At 36.0% G+C, this 24,389-nt stretch overlaps 1 protein-coding gene and 1 long non-coding RNA gene across 2 annotated transcripts in view; one reads left to right on the forward strand and one right to left on the reverse strand.

Annotated features, from left to right (window-relative positions):
- The window catches only part of TPO (thyroid peroxidase), a gene marked incomplete at both ends in the record, with an annotated part of 44,089 nt that extends 21,012 nt beyond the window's left edge, over positions 1-23,077 (forward strand). The window contains 8 exons of the mRNA XM_083856151.1: positions 1,038-1,244; positions 6,770-7,285; positions 12,922-13,180; positions 13,701-13,871; positions 14,659-14,896; positions 18,475-18,683; positions 19,528-19,698; positions 22,917-23,077. Coding sequence (XP_083712277.1) covers positions 1,038-1,244; positions 6,770-7,285; positions 12,922-13,180; positions 13,701-13,871; positions 14,659-14,896; positions 18,475-18,683; positions 19,528-19,698; positions 22,917-23,077 — 1,932 coding nt within the window. The remainder of the gene's footprint in view (positions 1-1,037; positions 1,245-6,769; positions 7,286-12,921; positions 13,181-13,700; positions 13,872-14,658; positions 14,897-18,474; positions 18,684-19,527; positions 19,699-22,916) is intronic.
- LOC310907498 overlaps positions 1-24,389 on the reverse strand; it is a 245,642-nt gene that overhangs the window by 215,594 nt on the left and 5,659 nt on the right. The window lies entirely within an intron of this gene.

Here is a 24,389-nt window from a genome sequence, read left to right on the forward strand (position 1 = left end):
ACCAAAGCTATTAAAATACTGATCCAAAAGATTTGAATTCCTGATGAGCTGTAGGTAGCTTGCTCTTGACTATTTCAGTATAAATCCTGATGTTCCTAACAAGTCCCATGTTGCCTGTTGTTCTTACCAATTCTATTTAACTGAACCTCCATTATACATTCATTATATAGCCCTTATATTTATTACAGGCTCTGTGAGTCTATTTTATGTGCTGCCCTTTCAGTTGTATAACTTCCAAGGCAGCTGTTATTTGCCAGGGAATATTCTACAGCATGACGGAGGAATCTGTGAATAATGATACCTTTAACATCTCCACAAACTGAGTGCTGATTTTGCCCTGATGGTTTTGCTTGGTTATTAATATAGGCTGGACATATGTAGAATAGATATCTCCATGTGCTCCTCCTCAGAGCTTCTGTGTCTCTGTGCATCTTGTGCAGAACTGCATCAGAAATATTTTTGGGCTTCTCTCTGTCTGGGAAAAGAAAGCTGAACTTTCAGCTACCATGTTTTTGCAACCTACCTCATGTCTTGGCCTGCATATGCTCCTTTGTTTATGTACGGAGCAGCTCAGACCTTCTGAGTATCAACAGTGATTTGAGATTTCCCAGCAAATCCTTTTGTTTAAGGAGGAAAAAACAGAATAAATAGAAAGAAAACTTTTACACAGTCTAAAATTAATGTGTGATGTCCAAAATTCTCTGGAAAGAAAAAGATCAAAGATACACTGCTCACTGGCAAACATATAGAAAAACTCAGCTGAAACATCTTTAAAATAGCTTGTGGCACCTTGGTCTCAACTCCTGAACAGAAATAAGAGCCTGATAGAGATTAGAGTTTATATTGCTGTTGGATTTTTTGTTTTATTTTGGTTTTAGGCAAACCACTAGAAACACTCTACAATATAAAGTTGGGGAGGAGGATGATAGTTTTTATCACTACTTGTTCCCCCTACTCTGTTCCCCCTACATTTTAGTGTTTTATCATTTTGTGAGAGATAAAAATTGGCACTCAAGGTAAATTAGTTCTCTTCTCAGGTACGTGAAGTGACAAGAAAAATTATTCATGCACCTAATGAGGCTGTTACTGAAGACAACCTGTATTCTGATATCATTATGGTATGGGGACAGTACATAGACCATGACATTTCATTCACACCTCAGAGCACAAGTAGAACAACCTTCCTAAGTGGGATGGAGTGTCAGATGACTTGTGAGAAACAAAACCCATGTTTTCCAATAAAGGTAAGATTCTATGCTTAATTCTTCAAGAGAAATTCCAGGCTCTAAACAGGTGAGTAAAGTCAAGAAACATTAGAGCAGACAATGATAGAATAATGGAAACCAGTACAACTATTAAATGAGAGGTAGACCTTTTTTTTTTCTTTTTTTTTTTTTAGATATAATAAACTATAGTTAGTATACTTAATAAAAGCATCAATTTTTTTTAACCTAAGGTTTATATTGCAGAGAAACCTTACTAGTCCCTCCTAATGTTATTGTTCTCATGATTCAAGGTTTTGAGTTCCATTGTGGAAAATAGCAAAGTGGTCACTTGCATTTTCAGCTAGATAAAGTGAAAGGATCTTAATGTTACTCATTGAAAGCAAGGATATTTCTTCCAGTTAAATGCAAACTTTCAAAGAGAGCTATCTTTTCAATCTATGTATAAAAATGATCTCCAGGGAGCTGCTAAAACTTACCTACATCACATCTTTGCTTTGGATCTGCTGAGCAGATGGAAAACATGAGTTCAAAGCTTGTTAGAGGGCTACAAGAAACATAAAGAGGTATAAATACAGGTTACTATATTTTTCATCACTTAGTTTAAAAGTATAGTCCTTTTTCACTCAAAAAAAAATTGAGTAGCAAAGTGAAACCATACTTTTGTTTCTCAAAGCACAGGCTGTCCAGCTCAGGCTACAGGAAAGCCCCATGCCCATCACAGCCCTTGGTGATGTTCGAGTCAGAGCAACCTAAATTGCTTTACTTAGTGTTGGAGCTTGACTGTTGACCAGCTTCTCTATGTGCTGCCATGTAGGGCTTCTATCAGAATAGAAAACCTTTTTTGCCTCAGCTTGCTGTAGTTGATAAACATTCCACAGCCTCCTTTTTCTTTAAGTGCCTCATTCCTCTTTCATTAAACATAGAGGAAAATATTTGGCTAACTGTAAAGAGAACCAAATCAGGTTGTGTTAAAAGGTGGCTTATCTTCCATATGGTGAGAGAATTTGAAATAGAGGGAGGATTAAGTGAAATTAATAACTACCTACAATTTCACCACAGGCAGGTAAATCTAGTCCCTCTCACCCTGGAGATACGGACTTTTGAAAGTTTCCAAACATGTCTTGAGAGCATTCAGAAAGAACGCAGGCTTCTTAAAGAACCCCATTCTTTCAGACAATGAGCAACTGAGAGCACTGAGTAACCTGAATCAGTCACAACAACCCTGATTACCAGCAGTATGCCATGGTTCTGACAAAAATCTCTAGTTTGCCATGTTTCGAATATCCATCTGGGGCAAGAATTTTTTTTTTCCTGTTTATGTTTTTGAGTAGAATAGAATAGAATAGTAGAATAGAAATATTCTCATTCCCAAAGTCTTACCAAGAGAGGCCAGGGCAGACATCCACTCCCTGACCAGCAGTGCAGTATGATGTGAAGATGGATCCATCTGGAGCATATACCACAGTATATTGCCTCCCAGATTTGAAAAGTCTGTTTGCTGTAGCTATAAAACTGCAAAAGTCTTCATTTGTGTTTACAATACATTATTTGAAATAGCACAATTAATATTGATTTTTAAGTGCAAAACCCCCACATTTTTTTTTATTACTACATGGATTCTTTGATTGAGAGGAGACTCATACTGTTTCCCATAACTTGAATGAAATTTAGATCACAGGGACCTTGGTGGTCTGATCACTGAACCCTGACTAATTCAAGCCTCAAAATTTCATCTACTTTAAAAAAATGAGATATTATAAGGGATCTTTAAAAAAGACTCCAAGACTAGCATTATTCATGTGGTAAAGTCATTCAGTGCAGAGGGATAAAAAGTGCACAGATCGTCACAGCATAGATTTGCAAGTGCATCCTTCAGTGCTCTAAACAAGGCACAGAGTTTGGATTTCTGTCTAGGAGGTGTGATGAGATTCAGAGAGGGTGTTTCATGGATGGTCTTGAAGGCAAGTTGTGTGGACATGTACTAAATCTATCATGGAGTGTTTAACGTATAGCTAAATCTAGCACTGGATACTGCTCCTACTCAGTAGTGTAGCCCAGCAGCAGTATGGCTCAAGGAATGATTTGCCATAGCAGGGGACATACAAAGAAATTCCATGCCTGTAAATATTAGATAAGTTCCCCAACTTGTGAACCCTTTATATGTTTACAGTCCCATGAATTTTTCAGCTCCATTTTGTTTTTAACCTGTTATTCACAACAGATACAAAGATGGTTATTCTTTTGCTTTTATTATATATGTTCAGTATTTTGTGACTGTTTTTTCTCAAAGACAGAGAATAGATTCTCTATATAAAAAAAGGGAATTTTTTTTTTTTAAAGAAAGGGCTGTTGCAGTAAATAGTATGATCAGAGGAACTAATTTTTGAACACTGAAGCAAAATGTTATTACCTTCTAGAACTAATCTTTCATAATTATTAACAAAATAAATTTCCGCACATTAAATATTTGGAAAGCTGCCACAGTTAGTTTTATACATTCATTTTGTATGTGAAGAAACTGTGGCTGGTTTCCAAAGGCAGTGAAATCAATAGCGTATTCCACAACAATGTAGACATAGAGGCTGCAGTTTGCACTCTTGCTGTTCCTACAAAAGCAGCACTCAAGGGGGAATCCACCCACAGAAAAGGACAACTATGCCTGCAGCTGCACATCCTCTCTGGGGGTTTCAGTAGAGAGAGGAGGTTCCTGATTGCACAGGTTAGGGAATCTGTCTAGAAAATAGTCAGAGTCAGTGCAATTCAAGGAAGAATCCAAAGCTGCAATAGTGCATTAATATTAAGAACAAGTGTAGGTAAATGATTCACAGGTCACCAAGAACCATTGTGATTTTCTGTTCTGGACATTTTTATAGTAAGAGCTATGGAATTTCTCTCAGCAATTCTCACATAGAACCTGTAGTTTCTGGTAGAGTTTGAGCATTCTTTTTCCTGTATATTTATGGGGTCCCCTAATGGGGAAGAAAAATCCAAACCCACTAGCTTTAGTTTGCACTTCTTCTGTAACAGCCTGACATGCAGAACAGGGTTGTGGAGATAACTTGTCATTCCTCAGACTATTATTTCAGGTTAGGGCTGAGACATAAAGAAGCACTAGGAAGACTTTCATAAGAGAGTTGCTGACTTTATTCAGTATTAATTACATTGCTGCCAATAAGTTAGACACAACACATACAGTTAGCATGATGCAATCCAGAAAAGCTTCTAGTTATCTGAGAAACAAAAAGGTGGAAAAGAAACAAAGTCACAGAAAAGTGAGGCAATTTAAAAAAGGTGGGAGGTAACATGACAGGTTATGGTCTCAGCTACAAATAGATCAGTCATCTGCACTCAACAACCAGCAAAGTGAGTCCCTGCCTTTTTCTTCTGTTTCAGAAGCAGCAGATCACTGTCAGATGGGATCATGCATTCTTCTCCAAGTTGCACATTCAAAAATAAGCACTAATATTTTCCTTTTTTTCAAGCTTTCACAGACCGTAAGCTAGGTTTTCTTTTAAATCTATGGCAAAAATCCCTTTACAATGTCATTTTCCACAGAATAAATTCACAATAGGTAAGATTTTTCTTTAACCGAAATAACAGTTTAGAGATTGTGGTACACTTAAGCAATTATTGCCTTTCATTTTCCTACACATAGAATTTCACCATAACCAGGTTTGACTGTGCGTATATAGTAACTGTTTAAATCAACATGCAGCTATACAGGAAAACTATTGTGGCCAATAAGGGTTTCATTGCTAATTTTTTTTCCCTCTAGAACTATGTGACACAAACAAAAAAGAATCATATGAATTTTAGTCATTAGTTTTGAAAAAAAAAGTTATTCAGTACTCATTTTAGCAGAAAAGGGTCTCTTTTTTCACTCAGATTATTTTAAATGTCTTTGAATAATAATTTACACATTCACCTACTGACTGCAAACTAGTTATCCTATGAAAAAGGAAAGGACAGCATTATACAGCTCTGCCAGTCCCATAATATTTATTATCACTGTTTTTTCTCCACTGGGGACCAGAACAGATTGAATTGAAATGGCAGAGGCAGTTAACTAAAGATTATTCAGTATGAACTTCATTCAGTGTTATGTTTTGCTGTGAGCCTTGCTGTTTAACAGCATAAAGGCATCTCCTACATCCTTTTCTCAGTGATACCTGAATTCTTCCTGAATATCTCCTGATAACTAGAAGTAGGAGACACTGAAACACATACGGGGCTGTGGCTATCAAGTTCAGATATTTGTATATGAGATGAATTGCCTTCTTACATTATCAGCTGAAGGGAAAAAGAAGCCACACTAATAGCAAAAGACTTAATAACAAATGCTAAATACAAAACACAAGACAGAGAAATTATTGATTTCAAAAATCAGTAAAAGAAAATTACTTATTTTCTTCAAACATAACCTACTTTGATTTGCTAAAATCTAGGCAATGAAGAAATACTGGTAGAATTTCTTTACCAAACAAAATTGAAAACAAAATTAAGTCCTTTCCTAATGGTGATTTGTTGTTATCAATCCCTACTGACATGAGCTCTCAGTAGTAAGAAAATTTTACTTGGTATAATAAATGAGGTAACATTATTATATAAAGTGAACTGATTTCATTTTAAAGATGCTTTGTTACTGGTAACCCAAATTTAATGACTATTCTATCTTTGCAGACTGATCTCTGCAAAGATCATTAGAAAAATGAAACAGAAATTACAGAAATTACATATGCAGCATTCACTGTTTTCTGCCAAAGAGTTCTGAAAAATGAAAAGCATGCAGATAGAATACAAATAAGGGTTAGCTCAGGTGTCTGTACAAAACATTTATTTTCTCTTAGTCAGATTTTGGAACCTCACTATTTGACCTCAGTGTCTCAACTGTGTGGGGACCAAACCAATAAAGGACTGGGCAATATTTCATTTAGCCAAGTCTATGTGCAGGCTTTGCTTTTTATGAAGATGATCAGAATTCAGTACTTGTAAGACAACTGTTGCAGCAAAATAAAAGTGGCAGAAGAATTGTGGGAGACAGGTGGAAGGCAGAATGAATATTTACATCTGTCCTTTTTAGTTAAGAAACTGGATTAAAATTCAGTATTTAACCAAAGCTTTTGCAGTGTGCTACTGCAAACACTGAAACTCCTCATTATGTTTTTATGCATAGGGGTCAACCTGCTGTTTCAGTTGCTCTTCAATAGACCAGAATTTGACCAGATGTTCACGTCTTCACTCTGATACATTTTATGATGAATTTTGATTGTAAAGCCAGACTGATTTAGATGTAGGTATATTACATCAATAGCTTATGATACAGTAAAAGTTTTTGGGTTTATTTGTCTCTGCTTAAAAAAAGATTCATTTTTTCCTTAAATCAAAAGAAAAAACATCTATACAGACTTAGAATATGTCACTCCAGTAGATGAGGTCTGAAGAACGAAAAACTGAGAGAGTGAAGGTAAATATTTAGACAAGACTCAATTCAGCATCCACAGCTGTTCTCCTCACCTCAGAAAATGCCCTTATTTTGTATGCAGGTCACCACCAATGATACATTATCTGCAGGGATGGATTGCCTGCCCTTCTACCGCTCATCTCCTGCATGCGGCACCGGTGATCATGCTATTCTCTTTGGAAATATATCAATGCTAAATACAAGACAACAGATCAATGGCTTAACTTCTTTCCTTGACGCCTCTACAGTCTATGGCAGTACCCCTGCTGTTGAAAACAAACTGAGGAATTTAACAAGCAAAGAAGGCCTTCTTAGAGTAAACTTAAAATATCATGATAACCATCGGGAATACCTGCCTTTTACAGACCAGGTGCCATCCCCTTGTGCACAAGACCCAAATGCTGCTGAAGGTGAGAGGCTGGAGTGTTTTCTGGCGGGGGACAGCCGTTCCAGCGAGGTGACATCCCTGGCTGCCATGCACACGCTGTGGCTGAGGGAGCACAACCGCCTGGCGCGGGCCCTCAAACGCCTCAATGGCCACTGGAGTGCCCACACCATCTACCAAGAGACTCGCAAAATCGTCGGTGCCCTACATCAGGTTGTCTGCCCTTTTTTGCTATCTACACACTGCAGTAAATATCTCAGAACAGAACACACAGAGCTTCAAATATGCTCCAGTGAGGGGCTTTTGAGATCATGCTACCTTTTCTTTCCCACCTATTTCCATGCTTCAAATATGGCATTTTTAAGTTCCTTTTGCCTTCCACTTTCCTAAATACAATGTCCCAGTGCTTAGTTTGTCTAGGCACCTCAGTGCTCTGATTTTCATGGCAGCTTCTACTCAGATACATATTTATTCAGGCTTCTCAATGTCTGTTTTGTCTATAAAAGACAAGGGATTGTTTTGGGGGTTTTTTTGGTAAAGGAAACTATTTAGAAGTAATGTCTTTGTATTTATATAATGCTCAAAATGTTTACTTTCTCTCAGGTATTACATAAATAATTAATCCCCTGTGTAAAAATTCCCATGAAGTTCTCGATGAAGTAGTAATATGCAAGTTTTAGGGGCTATTGTTGACAGGAGATAGCAGGAGATATGTGTGTGGTAAAATACAGGGGAGTCCATAAGGGTGTTCATATTAGACATGTTTTCTGACTCTAACAATTTATTATTTTTCAGTACCAAAGGATACTTTTTTGAAGATAAACTGGGGAAGAATGCAATAAAACTTTGCTTTTCTCATAAAACACTTTTCCTTTCTGCCACAATTTTTAGACAGTGGAATAGAAGACAAAGCATGTTTTCTTTAAGAAACCACCTGCATTAGAAAGACTTTCTGTCTTTTGTTACATGCACTCAAAGCCATATAACTTCAGAGAAGTAACATATCTCACCTAATGGTATTTAGTCAGTTCTTTTGAATTGTTTGGCTTTTTGTTTGCTTTAACTAAGTCAGCTCCTGTGCCATAAATATGCCATTTTCATTAAAAGAATGGCATTGACAAGTCAGAATAGTTGTTCATATTTGTTAGAAGAAAAATGCAAGTCCAAAAGCATGCCTCTGTGCATTCATATCCTTCTGGTTTACATCCACAAACTTTACGGTCTGAAAGAAACTGCTTTGTGCGAGGCAATGCACTGCATGGATGAGCACTGCTCATTATCTCTGCTGGTATCACAAACTAATGAGATTTGCCTATGGCTCATTAGAAATGTGTATGAGTTATATCTCTAGGTTTAGAGACATTCATTCAGGAAAGATAATTGGAGTATCTCTATTAGTGTTGTATGTTAACTGGCACTCTAATGAAAGCTCTGGTTGAATTTACCTTGAGATTTCCAATATCAAGTTTTGTTTCAGTTGCTAGGTATTTTTAAAATTCTCTCCTTTTTTTTAAGGAATACTTTCAAGCACAAGTCCTGCCTGTGGGTGTGTAATTATATAGAATTGAACAAAAAGCCTTTTCTTCTTCCTAGAATAAAGAAGATGAAAAAAAATATCTCTTTAGATGATACTTCTCTTCCTGGATGCTTTTTTGGCACCATAAATATCTCTAGTGACAAGAATTTGATATTAGAAACTTGGTAAAGTTACCAAACATAACAACTGTCTGCTAATATCCTACACAAAACTGATTTTTTGGCTGCATAATACAGTTTCACTGATAAGGAGTTGTAACTGTCCTTTCTATTTCATGGGAATTACACATGTTTAACTTTATAAAGTATTAACACTGCAGAATACAGTGGAAAAGATACTTATTCTGATTTACCTCATGTTTTGTAAAAAAAAAAAACAACATTTTTTGATTGTCATTTAATATATGAAGAAAAAATGTTCAATTATGCAACTGCTAGTCTCATCTCAACATTACTATCTCATATATATGTAGTTTGCACACACCTATGCTGTTCTTTCTGGAGAGAGTTTCCCCTGATGTGCCATTTGGATTATGAAAGATGGATGATTTTTCACTAGTCAGAGGGAGCAGAACTTTTGCAGATCAATCTGAATCCAATTCTCTTTGATTTATTACAGTACTAGAGAACCATCTCTGAATGAATGCAGTTGCTCCCACTTGATCCCAGTTTTATTCCTTTAGTTTTCAGTGTACATAAAGGTGTTTATTTTAATTCCTTCTATGTCTGCTTGTGTTCTCTGAGCATCTTGCATGGTCCAAGTCATGGGTTGAAAGTAGGTGACTTCTGAGACTTACATTAACTACTTGGATACAAACAAGTTTGTGAAATTAGATTAGATAGCTCCTCTCAGAAATACGAAATTACAGAGAATAAATAGATGAATAATATATATTATAAAAGAGTATGATTTGAATAATGTCAGAACTCATGTTTATAGAGTGTATAGTTTAGACTCTTAACAAAACAATAACAATGTGTTAATTTTTTATTAATACTTGAACTCTTGTAAAATCACCTTTTACTCAAAAGTTTAGAACATCAACATCTTCATAATTTGCAAATCCTTTCATATTTTCAGTGCAAACTGCAAACTAACCATGCATAGCACTTTTATGAATTAAACATCATTGTTATATTTGAGATTTCTCTATTATTTCTGCAATCTTTTCCAAGTGCAGAAGCTTCATGTCATTGGCACTGCACTATCTCAGTGAGATACTATTCCTCTGCAGTTACAGCTGGCCAATGGCAATGACAAAACACACTTTTGCGCTTACATATCCTTATTTTTATTCACATATTTTTATATTCTCTCTTCCAGCTTTTTTATTTATTTTCATATTCCAACCATTGTGCGCAGTCACACCTCCTTTGGGATATACTTGTAGAAATTTTTACAAGGAAAGTCTCCTGAACTCTATGAAAAGTGATAAGAGTTTCTGGATCTTTTGCATTTAATTAATAATAATGTTTAACATGAACAAAAAGTTTTCAAAAATAAAGTGATCTAATTATGTAACCTATTTCCAAACATACAACATGGGGCTGACTTCTGCTGAAGGTGGCTCAGCCTGGAGAAAAATGCAACCAGGGTACTCAGTGAGTTCATAAGGCTTGGAAACCCCTGTTTTAGTTCTGCCTTCCGAATGAGAAGCGTGTTGCACTTAACAGGAACATCCTATCTGACTTACAGTATTCCAGTGTTTACGGGTCAGGATTCAGCTACTTGTTCTGTAAACAGTGCACATGGGATTCATTATATGATATATAATCTAAACAAAGCCTTTTCTGACACTCAGATGCTTTTCTATCTGGATACTTACCAAATGATTGGCTGAATTGCTAAGAAATTAGTGTTTTGTTTTCTCTGCTATGACAAAATGAATAAAATTTAAATTATCTTAATTTCTCAGTTATATACAATTATATAGATTTAAAAGATCATATAAAAACACTGAGCATATGGGCCTCTGTTTAAAACAGTGCTCATTTGTCATAATTTTCCACTAATTTGTACTATTGGAACAATGACTGCCATGAGATAGTAGAAGTATTGATGTTATTGATTAAATTTTTTTTCTTCACGAGGCTTCAGTAGAGCTTGGATTTGATGCTATGAGGTGATGAATGTAGCCTAAGAGGAGCTTTATTACCACTAATCTCATAAATATCACAAGAAGCTGAGACCACTCAGTACCTTGCAGGTTCAGACTCAGGATATGCACATACATTGCTTATACTGCTGCAAATACCCAAAAGTTAACTTTTTATTAAAAAACATACTCAAAGTAGGCCAGAAATGATGGAGTCACTCATTATACTAGTTTGTGATTTCTTTCCCATGTAGTTGCCTTCTGTCTGATTTTATTAACATATTTTGCAACAAGCACATTCTTTTGTTTCCACAGGAGAATCTCATTTATTGAAGAAATACTCTACTGAAAGAAAGTACTGTGCTTATTTATGAAAGTAAATAAACCTTTCATATCATTCTCTGAGAGAAGGGACTTCATGCAAAAGAATTTTAACAAAAATAATTTTGATGCTTGTCAGCTGTTAACATCTGTTTTAAAATTTATATATGTCTCAGTTGTGAGAACCTATAGTGAGCCTCTCCTTGACTTCACACAGACAAATTTGGCCACATCCAGAGACCACACAAATGCTAGATACTATTTCAGATGTGGTTCTTTGGCAGATTCCAGTAGCAGTGTCGTATTCTTCTGTATTAGTAACAACTTAGCCTGTACTGTCTAAAACTCACTTTTACCTGATGGAGCCTCATTTAGCCTTTGGAAGTTTCCACCTAACAGATGCCTCTCCTAGTGCAGGATAAGCAAGCATAAGACCCATATTTACCCTTAGTCTTTTAATTTTCGTGTCTTGAAATGACAACCCCTGTTTCCCTATCAAGGAAATTAGAAATGAAGATGTTGTCTCTGGAGCAAATAAAAATCTGAGTTGCCCTTTCCTTCAGGGAGTCTGGCCTTCCTGAACAGCTTAGCTTGGGATTTCATTTAAAATGAGCAAAAAAATTAGTCATACCAAGATTTTTGTATCCATGATTAACCTACTCCTCCATAAGGTCTTTGATTGTAAAAACTATACATCTAAAATTAGAACTGCTGTCTTGCAGATCTTTGGTGAATAAAGCAAAATATTAGCTTTTCAAATTACAGTGTCAGTATTAATTTTTTGCAATAGTTTTTATTTGTTTCAAATGCTGCATTAAAGAAGATGAAAAAAGGGATTCTAACATATTGCCTTTTATATATTTTGTTCACGACCTAACCGGAAAACCTAAACTTCTGCTTTCTGAGAAAAGTGATCAAATACTGGAAAAGTTTGGTTATCTGTGCTCTGTGCCTAAAATAAAGATGGAAGTTTTTAATAAGGTCATTTTATGCCAGCTAGTTTTTCAACATGGACCATATCAAGTTCAAAATACATTTGTCTGTATATTTATTGCACATTATATTGAATCTATGAGGTATTCTATTGAGTTCATTATGCTTCATATTTATCTCAAATTGCTTTATTGAGTTCAACATAATCTTTAACCTATAATGCATTTTCATTTTATTTGGTATAGTAGAACATTTTCCCTTCTTTCCTTTTGTCATGATTACTCCTATGCCTTTTCATGCCACTGTAATACTATTACATTATAAAAGCATTTGACAGAAGGTGCTTATCAGTCTTTTCATTTTTGAAGTGTATTTTTTAGAAGTCTATAAATTTAGCTAAGTTTAGTATAAAATGTCTACAAGGGGATTTTGGGTACCAGTACTTTAAAGCCTCATCATTTCAAATAATAATAAAAGAGGATTTGTATGACAAACATATGTCTGAAAATAGCATCTGATCATATTAGAAAGTGTTCTTGAATAACATTATAATGCTTCTTGCTTTCATTGCCATTTTAAAGGCCATTATAATTTACATTTTTAATCTCAGCACACCTCCTGTGAGCTGGATTAGCCTGGTGGTTTGTAAATGAGCAGCACTGGTAATCTCTGCTCAGGAGGCATTGGTCTAGCTTCTATGGTAAGACCTAACAGGGCCTGACTGTTGCACTGTTCTGAAGAGCACAATGGATTCTCTCTGGTTATTTGTCCCCTTACTGCAAAAATAAGACTGATATTGTTTTCCAGGAAATACTGTTTTTACTTATGCCAAATGCTTGGGCATAGATGAGTGAAGAAAAAAACATTGAGTGAAGACAAAAGCATTGACCACCTGGGATTCATTACTATTCATCTATAGAAAAGCTGAAATATGTTTTGTTTTTTTTTTTTCTTTTCTTTCAGATTTTTACTTTAAGAGATTACATTCCCAAAATCATTGGTCCAGATGCTTTTAATCTGTATATTGGCCTTTATACAGGTTATGATCCCACAATGAATCCTACAGTTTCTAATGTATTTTCAACAGCAGCTTTTCGTTTTGGTCATGCAACAATCCAACCAATAGTAAGCCGACTGAATGCACAGTATTTAGATGATCCCAAACTCCCAAATCTTCATTTGCATGAAGTTTTCTTTAGTCCTTGGAGGCTCATTAAAGAAGGTATGGTCTTATTTAAACTGCTTCTGTTGCTTTTTTTTCTTTTTCTCCCTAGAATACTGTAACTTTTTTCAAAGTTACTTATCCTGAATTAGGAATGGGAGCGTTTATTTAATTAAATAATTTATTTAAATTGTTGATTGTATTCCAGAGCACTAAAAAGAATTTGAATTATTATTCTCAATTAAATAGTTGACTGAATCAGAAAAACATTACTCTCCATATTAAACCAGTCTGATAGATTGGCAATAGAAGGATGAGTGATGATGACGATGTCTCTGGGATTTTTTTGTGCATGAATTTATTAACAGGTTTCAGGTTCTTTTACACCTGAAGAAGATGGAGCTTTTTCATACCACTCTTACTTCTACATTAAACTAAAGGAGATTTTTGCATGTGTTTGAATGTAAAAGCTTGTGTGGACAATGTTTTAAAACACAGAAACATATATGTAATCACATTTGTTACAAAAGTTATAACTGTTTATATATATGCTATAATACCATCATTTTAATCTTTAAAGGAGGTTTGGATCCTTTAATAAGGGGTCTTCTAGCACATCCAGCAAAACTGCAGGTACAAGATCAACTGCTGAATGAGGAGTTAACAGAAAAACTGTTTGTGTTGTCCAATAATGGTTCACTTGATTTATCGTCATTGAATTTACAACGTGGCCGTGATCATGGACTCCCAGGTCTATTGATTTTTCTTGATTTTTTTCTTACAACTGGTAACTGAAGTATAACTGCTTACATTTGGAACATAGCTTAAGCTTTTAAATAATATCTTTGGTAATCAGAAATGTCACTTAAGTCTCTTTTAAAATGTACATTGCTAAAAATGTACATTCTTAACTTTGATGGAAGGCATTTGACAGCTTTTGAGATTAAAATAATCTGGTAAATGTGGAATCTAAAAGAAAAGTACTAGTGAATGGATCTGGGTGTGCTCAGTGTAGGTACCCCAGGCTTGTTTTGCTGGAACCAGCTCCAAGAAGTGGGGGCTTCTACCTGAAGCAGCCACATCCCATCAGTAGGCTGTCCCCAGCCTTTGGGATAGGTCAATTTAGGCACAGCTTCACTGGCTCCACCAACCACAGAAGGTGTTGGCAGATGTCTCCAGGAGTAGTGAGATGGCTTAGTTAGCTACACTCCATATTTAAGAAATATTATACGTTTGTAATAGTTTTTTTGCGCTAGATTTTTTACTCCAGTCAGCCCAGGGTAAGACTGAGCTAACTTTCAAGGAGTTAATAGCCCATCAGGCCATGGATATACCTGCTTAGAGGAAATCTGCGGGAACTTAGTTCAGATCCTGCTGTAATTTCTCTGATCAATTTAACCAGTAATAGTGGATCTTTTTCATACATAACTCTATCACTATGACCAAGGTTGTCAAAATCCAGTGCTTATAAATTTATTGATTTCATATATCATGCCTAACAGACAAATCTAATCTTCCTTTAAACATCATATTTGCAGGTTATAATGAATGGCGAGAATTCTGTGGTTTACCAAAACTGGAAAATCACGCTGACCTGAATACAGTAATAACCAATCCCAATGTCACTGAAAAAATCATGGAACTGTACCATAATCCTAACAATATTGATGTTTGGCTTGGTGGTCTTGTGGAAGACTTTCTTCCAGGTGCTAGGACTGGTCCCTTGTTTGCCTGTATAATTGGAAAGCAGATGAAAGCACTAAGGGATGGTGACCGGTGAGTTTCTTATGCAGTCAAATCATGTGTAGCAATGGAGATTTTACAGCCAATTAAATATGCCTCCAGCAAAGCATTCTATGCCTCTTGCACATTTTTGTCTTAGCTCCTTCAGTTTTATTGGGTGACTTTTTGATTATTCTTCTTTGGTTTGTACCTAGTCTCAATTCCAGATGACATGGAGTTTGTTTCTATGGTACTGGGGTGGCCAGCTGTGCACTCCTGCTGAAAATGCAAGGTGCCACCAGAAGGTAATTGTGGCAGGGGCCAGTAACTTCTGCATGGATGGATGTAGTACTGTGCAGGCTTCATTCCCCCTGAGGGGTGCCCTGGGCTCAGGAGATAGAAGAACCTCAATATTTTTCTTTGGCAACTGCAGAAAAAATCAGAGGGGATAGGAAAAAGCTGTAATTCAGGCTTCGTAGAGAGGAAAATAAAAACACCTCATACTTGGCCTTATGTGAATTTGGACTGCAGAATGTTCTCAGAGTTACCTCATGGACACAGCATAGGATATCACTTCAATCAACCCTGCACGAGTGCCACCAGGCATACCAGAAAACCAGAAAACTCTTCATACCAGAAAAGCAGGAGGAATGCAGCTTCAGGGCCAAACAGGGTACAAAAAGCTGTTTATATCTTGCTTCTCCTCATGAAGCAACTGTAAAACCAACCTTTTTTTATTTCTGCCCTGTACTTGTGGCAGTAATTTTGGATCTCATGAGATGACTAATTTAAAGCTGCTTCACACCACGCTAGCAGGGGTGTTTTAAGTACCTGGTCCTTACAATGACCTTTAAGCTCTCTTATAAGTCACTGTTATGGAAAGAAACCATTATGGAAATAATTATCCAAGGCAGAATTTAAATCTGAACTTTAAAAAATGTTAATTAATTAGCTCACAAGAAAAAGCAATGCTAATCATAAAGGTGGTATTTTATTTGCAGAAACTGTATAAACAACAAACATTCTACTCAGCTGTGTTAAAAACATGGTTGAAAGTCCTCTAAATTGTACAGGCACACTTGTTCCTCTCTGGGAAGGAATATCTATGGAAGTCTCTTCAGCTTCCTTTCTATTACTCACTACCTTACGCTGTTACTTAACATTCAATGTCTTATAATGCTACCAGCATTAAATAAACATAAGCATAATTTAATGCATTAACTTCAAATTGAGAAAAAAAGAGTTCTAATAATGAAAGAATTCCCTGGGTTTCTACCACAAAATTTGTGGCAGCTAACTTAAATGTGAAATGTTATTCTGTCATTAATTACAAAGAAACCACCTAAGAGAAGTCAGAAGTATGTAACAACATGTTATAGTTGTCACATAATAAGAATGGAAAAGTCTAACACTCATTGCAGTGTCTGGTCAGGTAGAGTGTTGGGTGTTTTCTGTAACTGCACCAGAGACACTAGATACCCTAACTCAAAGGTCCGTATGCAGGGATTTAAAAATAACTCTTCTAATTACTCTTTGAGTTCAAAATCAGGACTACCTGGAATTGTCATCTGACTGAACTCCGAATTCTGATGGCCCCAAAACCTTCTTGTCAGTAATCTGACAAAACATAAAACTTTTTCTTTTTCCTATCTACTAAACTCAGGCACTGTCTTAACCACATCAACTGAAACAAATTGTTTCTGATCCATCAGCCTTCTTCTGCCTCTTCCTCCACTGAATATTTTTGCAATTTCACGATTTGAAATATTTGGGCAAAAGTTCTGAGGCTTTGTCATTCTTTGCATAGGGATTTGGTCACCTGATACAGATCGAATAGAGTAAACCAAAATGTTTGTTAAAGTAAACACCTGTTGGGTAGATAAAAAAATCATTTTTAATTTAAGCCTGTAGATAAAACTGAATTTTATGATGAAAGTAGAATAGGTTTTAATGTACATGAAAGGGCACATGGCAGGTGTAGGAGAGCTGAGTGAACAAAAAACTTTGGTGGCTTTGGTTATGGGAAGGAGCCTCGGAAGCATCAGTGAGGTTTCAGGATGCTCTGAGAAGTTTAGGAACAGTGTGCAGGTGAGGTGTAGGAGGAAGGCTCCTTTCTTTTCTTCTCTTTCCAGCTCCTTCATCTCTCCTGCATTTCTTGTCACAGTACCACTGAGGTGTGGGATATTCTCTCCATCCCTGTTCTGTACATCACTTCCTCCTTCAATGTAGGCAAAATGGGATGGGATTTTTAACAAATCTGGCTTCTAAACTCAACAATTGGCCTACAAATAAAGCCAGTATTCCAAAATTTCACATGCACTTACCTTATTTAGCAGGTATGCTCCAATTGGCAGCAGGATCTGATTTGCCCTGAAAAGTCACCCTAGGGCACACCGGCAATCCTCATCCTCCCCTGAACACAAACACCACTATCAGAATTCCCATTTGTATGGTACCTTTACAGGCAGCTCATAAAAATCTTCTAATGCTGCACATGTGCCAGTTTTGAATAGAGTCCACAGTCAATATTGCTGTTCCCTTCTAGTCAGGCAAAGGTAAACACAAACTCACAGACTTTCTAGAAACCTCAGCCATGTGCCCCCTGAATCATAAGTCCTGTGCCAAACCTGAGATCAGTTTGCACAATGTGATCACTCCCATAGTCTACTGCTGACTATCCTCAGGCGTGTTACCACCAATCCTGCCTAGCATTTGAGAAAATCCTAACTGGCCTGGCCTGAGTCCCACAGAGAACTAAGCAGTGTAGCAGTGCTTACCACTGTTTAATGTACTCATTAAGATTTTCTGTCAAACTCTGTAGAGGTATTTTTGCCATTAATTCTTTAAATGTTTGTCTTTCATTTTCTCCCCAGTTTTCTTTCATTTTGCCTTTAAATGTATATGTGCATGCATGCATATATATTTTATATAATGCCACCATTTAATAGATGTACCTTTGTAGCACCAACTGGTTCTTCTGTTCTTACACCACACTCCTGAAGTGACAAAAATAAGTAGGTCTTGTTTGTTCCATACTTTTTGTATGATCAAAAAACGTAATTACTAATCAAAAACATAAATATGTTTTTCTACTATAATTAATCTGCATATCTACAGGTGTCTTAGCAAATTAAGTACTCCTAATTAACCAGAGAAGCATTCAATAATGCCTATTTTCCTAGCAGCAACTCAGTAAGGGCAAGCAGAATTCAAAAGCTTTGGCATGGGAAAATCTATTCTGGTCCCTACTCCAATTCTTCAGTAATTTATGCTGTAAACAATTTATGAGTGAACAGGACATATTAGTGTGTGTAGGAGTAAGGATCATGTTCAATCAAATTTGTCTCAAGTTTTTCTCTCAGCATTGTAACTTCTTTTGTAGACCTATTTAATCAATGAAAGGCAATTCTGCTGGCTTTAACACATGACCTGAGTTGACCAGTACATCAGATTCACACTAGCCTTTTTGTCACTGATTTTTTATGGTCATGGCAATTACTCATTATTGTTATATTTAACCTATTTTTGGTTTAATTTATTTTTTGGTCTTTTATATAAGGTACTGTGAAAGTAAGAATAACCAGCTCTTTGAATTTGATCTTTTCAAAAAAGGTTTCTATCAATCTTTCTAGATTTTGGTGGGAAAATGATAATGTTTTCACAGAAGCTCAAAAACATGAACTGAGAAAACATTCACTGTCCCGCGTGATTTGTGACAACACAGGAATTTCTGAAGTGCCAGCAGACGCTTTTCAACTTGGAAAGTTTCCACAGGATTTTAAGCATTGTGACAATATACTCGGGATGAATTTAGAAGCTTGGCAAGAATTTTATCAGGAAGGTAATCTAGTAGTTTCCAATCTTTTCTGAGGGGAGGGGAGGGGAGAGTGAGGAGCAATTGAAGTACTGACCTTGGTTGGGGCAGATCTTGAATTGCTAGTCTGAATCGGACCTTTAGTATTTCTATCACTTAGAAGTGGGATCATAGAATCACAGAACGTTTTGGCTTGGAAAGGATCTTTATGAGATATCTAGCCTGACCCACCTGCAATGACAGGGACATATTCAACTAAATCAGATTGCTTAGAGCCCTGTGGAATCTGAATCCAAATGTTTCCAGGGATAGGGCATCCATCTCTCTGGGTAAATCGTGCCACTGTTTTGGTGCTCCTGTAAAAAAACTTGTTCCTTATATTTAATCTAAATCAACCCACTTTTGGCTTAGAAACATAACCCTTGTCCTATTTCAACAGCTACTGGTAAAAAGTTTGTTCCAATCATTCTTAAAAGACTTGTTTAAATTGACAAGGCGCAATAAGGTCTCCTTGGAGCTTTTTTTCTCCAGGCTGCAACAACAATGACAACAACCACCCCAATTCTCTCAGCCTCTCTCTTCAAAGGAAAGGTGCTCCAGCCTTCTGATTGTGTTGCCCTACTCTGGACTTGATCCAACAGGTCCATGTCCTTCTTATGTTGTAATGCTAGTTTTATGAGGGTTATTAATCAAACCTGTGATATTCCATATAAATTCTTTTCCAGAAATAATCAATTTAAGTCTTGATCACCTTAAAATGTGAAAAATTTCACTGAAGATAATATTTATAGCAGTAATGGTGAATACCCTCCATTTGGAAATGTAAGATGGTAATTTTTTAAAGCCTGTAATACAGATTTTCTATTTGTAGATGAACTATGTGGAACACCAAAGAGCGTGGAAAATGGTGACTTTGTATACTGTTCAGAATCTGGAAAATCTACAGTGACTTATACATGTCACTATGGATTTCAGTTACAAGGAGAAGAGCAATTAACCTGCACAAGTAAAGGATGGAACTTTGAGAATCCAGTTTGTATAGGTATCTATTATTACTATTATTATTATTATTTTCTGAATTTTCTAACAGCTAAATCCCACCATAGTTCATTAGATGTGAATTCACTCCTATACTTTCTTGCAGTTAGCATCCTAGGGTTATAGGTGTAATAACACAAAATTGTAAAACTCCTGTTTCCAGAATTGCTTTCTAAATCCCTACCCATCCTGATTCAGCAATCAAGTTGATGGTAGGAATATGGCACTAAATATTACCCAATTACGCAAAAATCAAGTCTGTTAACAGCCTTTAAGGGGGAATGGGGAGGAGAAAAGGCAGCAAATCAGAATTATACATTGCTTCCTCCTACATTCAACATAACAGCATGACAGAGAGTTGTCATTTACCTGGCATTGTTTCAATGGATGATCTAGATAAAAGTTGAGCTCTGCACTACTAGGTCATGTGCCATCCTAATAATTTCAGTAAAAGTCAAAAAAAAAAAAAAAAACAACATTCTATGAAGTGAATATGTGAAATTAAGGAAATTAATAATCACTTTACGTACAACTTCCCCTCCCAAATAGCCATGAAAAGATGTACCAGAAGTTAATTACTTCTGCAGGTACAAAAGTAGAGCAGGTGAAAAATAGTAAAAAGATATATTTCTGGCACATTTTGACAGGAACCCTTTTCAGTTATTTTAATAATTATTTCATCTTCTGATTTATTTTTTGAATTTTACTGTTTAGTAGAACAGGTTAGAAAGAGAACGTGGCAGATATTTCAAGACTTTCACTCTCCATGCTATGAAGAATGAATTCTCTCTGTTCACATTTCAAATGTGTGTGTTTATAATGGGGGTGTGTGTACACATTCTCATGTATGCATATATATATATGTATATATATGTATATATGTGTGTATGTGTATGTGTTCTCCTTTATAAGAACAGGAGAGAAAACTAAACCCAAAAAGGTCGTATTTCAGAATATATCATGGATGGTGGTAAATTAATTTGAGTGCAAGTGCTGCAGCTCACCCACAATAAAGTCTGCTTATCAGTATTTTTGTGAAAGGGGAATAGAAAGCTCTTCATTCTAATTGTATACCTGGTATGGAAAAAGTCAAATAAAATTTGCAGCTCTTTCCTTTCTTCATATCCTATTTATCCACTGAAATCCTCCCACATAAATACCATATAAAGAAATAAAGCTGTTAAATGAATTATAATAAAACCTTTTCAATAGATTAATGTTCTGGCAGCAAATGGAATAAATAAGTTAAATGAGTGCATCATTCCTTGTCCTAGTTTCTTTTAATATGTTCAATAATGTAAACAAAAGACTGTATATCTCCTATAAGAAAACAAGCTGCTGCATATATTAAAAAAGCAATGCCTTTATTAAAGGAAAATCATCAAAACCCACTTATGCAGATGCTACTTGAGTTTTACAGTAGAAAGCACTTTGTTCCACACATGTCTGTGCAATATGTTCCCAGTCTTTTAAATATTCAGCAAATTAGGGATAAATCAAGCAATATAATGAGGAGGATAGAGCATTTCTGCATTTCTGCAGATGGTTTCAAAATTATACACTTCTCTGGAAAAAACAGAGTGGCTTGCTGGCAAAACCAGAGGATTCTGAGAGCTGTTAATTCCCACTTCCTAACTTGGGCTTTGACTGATATAATTTCTATTGATTCAGGAAGGCATTTAGTGCTAGACTATGCTACCTTCCTTTATATTAAGTGATGTCATACTCCTGATAGATAACCCTTTACTTCGTTTTAGTAAACTACTGCTCTCTGAGTAGCAGGGTAGGCTGGTCAGATCTGACACGCACTATTTAGTGATGAAGAAAAGTTAGCTAGTTAGCAGATAGCATGACTATGCATCTACAGAAGCTGAAGCAGCACATTTGAATTACAGTGCAGGCAAAGGTTCAGGTTTTCTTTCCAGGAAGGTGATTAGGCCAGTGAACATTAACTCAAAATGTAGTTTTGAAGGGAGTAATACTCAGAAATCTTCATCCTGAACAACAGATTCTTTTCCTGCTTCAAAGAATTGTTATGAAAGTTATTGTTTCTTAAGGATTCTGAAGTTTCAGATTTTTTCTGCATGTTAATTTGACTGTCTTAGTTGATAACTGTCTTTGGGCACTTTTGTACCAAAATTTGAGACAATAAGACTTGATCCTATTTCCAGTGATGGAAAGTGGTCTCGGTGACAATGCTAAACTAAGGCAGTAAATACAGGTCAGTTTCTAATACTGATTGAAAATAAGTGAAGTAGCAGATCAAACATTGTGGTAGAGAAGGAAAGGAATAAAACCAAAAAGAGAAGACATTGAAGATTTGACTAGTTGTCCACAAGGTTTGCAGTGCTTCACAGGACCACTAGTCAGAGACATTAAATAAACTGTCAGATTTACAGACCCAATGGGAAATTACCTAAAGTAACACTGGACACTTGTTTTTAGTCAACTGAATCCAGTCATGCAAGTAAATATTGCACAGAAAGAAGAAAGATGCGAAAATATGAAAAGACTCCTTTCTTTCCCTCTGAGTACTTTCTGTCCTGTGCTGCTGTTTCCTATTTCATCACTTAATCAGAAAGCAAAAGAACTTGAAAGGCCTCAAGAGCAATATGTGTATGTAAATTTTCTAATGGAAAATAGTTTGTCTGCTCAACATTCTGCCAGGATATTGTTATTTTACAAAATTTATATAGCATCTAGAAACAACCATCCTTGAAGTGATATCACAAATTACAGTTATAAATTTTGTAACCAAAGCTAACCTAAAAATTTGGCTCCTCAAAATCTTTCCAAGCCTAGATGTGTACAGAACTGTGTCTGCATTATTATTTTCATTATCTCTGTAGAGCTCGTATGAAAATGTTTATAGAGGAAGTAAAATCTTAGGACATAAACACATGCAAGAACAGCTTTCAAGTTTAAGGGTTGCATTTTTGAAAATTCAGCCCATTGCCATTTGTAATTTTTGATGGATTATGAAAGCAGATTTTTTTTGGTCATTATTTCCAGCTTTCAAACAAACAAACAAAAAAACCCAACAATAACAACCCCCTACTTTGTTGTTTAAACAGTAACAGTACAGATTTTTTATCCTTATCTGTCTCATTGAAATTGTACAATGTCTTTCATTTATGAATCCTTGTAAAAAGTGTTTATGAGAAATTAGTAATTCCTTTGCAATTTGTAATTATTATTGATCAGTGTGTACTCCTTTTGCAGACATCAATGAATGTGAAAATAAAATTAATCCACCATGCCCTCCTTCTGCTATATGCATTAACACCAAAGGCAGCTACAAATGTCTCCACACTGATTTCGACAAGCTGGCAGAAGATGGAAGAACATGCATTGGTAATGGTTGTGAACCTACTGTCCATTAAAACCTTATCTGTTCCATTTTACAACACTGTAAAAATTAATCAAATTGCATTTTATTGAAGAGTTGTTAATATATGTGAAAAATCTCTACACAACCATGAGCATAAAGATACAGACAGATTCTGTAAATGAAGGTGAATAATAAATAATATTGATACATAAATAAGTTTTTCATTTCCATTCCTATTGCATACAAGCCACTAAGTATCACAGTGCATTTGAGGAGGGAATCAAATTTTTCTGAGTTTCTCCTAGTTGGTATCTAAATTCAGCATCTAAATATTAACTAAGTTCTACCTGACACATTCCAAAACTGTCCTCTTTCAGAGGTAGCAGAAATTATGCATTTTATTGGGTTTTAACTTGTCAGCATGCATGGAAGATGTATGGTCAAAGTTTAGGGGGAGTATGAGTGCAGTTGCCCACTGAGGCTGAGCAATACCTGTTCTGGGGAAAGCTCCATGAAAACCTACAATCCAAACTTTGCTTTATCCCTTGCCCAAGGGAAGCACATAATGTTTGAACCACTCAGATGCTACCTATAGAGTGCTGTATGCCACACAATCACAAGCACACTGAATCTCACTGATGGCACATTACTTAGTTCCTATTTTAGCGAATTCCTTGGTTATGACGAGGAATTACACTGTCCCTTATTACTAATTGCTCTAGAAAAACACAAGATAGTAATTCCCCAGCAAAAAAAAAAAAAAAAAAAAAAAAAAAAAAAAAACCAACTGGTTGCAAACAAACAGATATCTTCAATGATATGAGGTGCATCCAGTCAGTTTTCCAGCCATGTTCCAAGGTCACATGTGCATGTCCTGCCAGTGAGACCTCATTCCTCATATGACACCTTAATCAAGGCCATGTGACTTCATCAAAGATCCAGGAATGAAGTACAGTGGAAGACTGCACTAACACAGCAAGCACACCAGTCAAAAAACCTCCCCAACAGAAGGTTGCCAGAATGGACCTATCTCTCTCTTGCCTTAGCAAAAGCAAATGCAGATCTTCAGGGCCTAATTTTTACAGGATTAGACTAAAAGGTTATAGTGGTAGCCATTCAGAGTTTGATCTGAATCAGAAAATAGAAAGAAAACACATCTTTTTTTACGTGTTTCTTAACTTTATTATTTACACTTTATTCCTTTATCCAATCAACCATGGTTACATTTATTTATCCCTCTAAATTCAGTGACAAAATCTGCTTTCAGGTTAATTTAAAGTGGTCAATTCACTGGTGTTGAATGCAACAAAGATAACGTGAGGACACTGCATTGGCATGTAGCTGCTGTTGCAGTGGGTACGTGC

Source organism: Zosterops lateralis (assembly GCF_965231275.1).
Source record: "Zosterops lateralis genome assembly, chromosome: 3".
Classification (NCBI taxonomy): Eukaryota; Metazoa; Chordata; class Aves; order Passeriformes; family Zosteropidae; genus Zosterops; species Zosterops lateralis.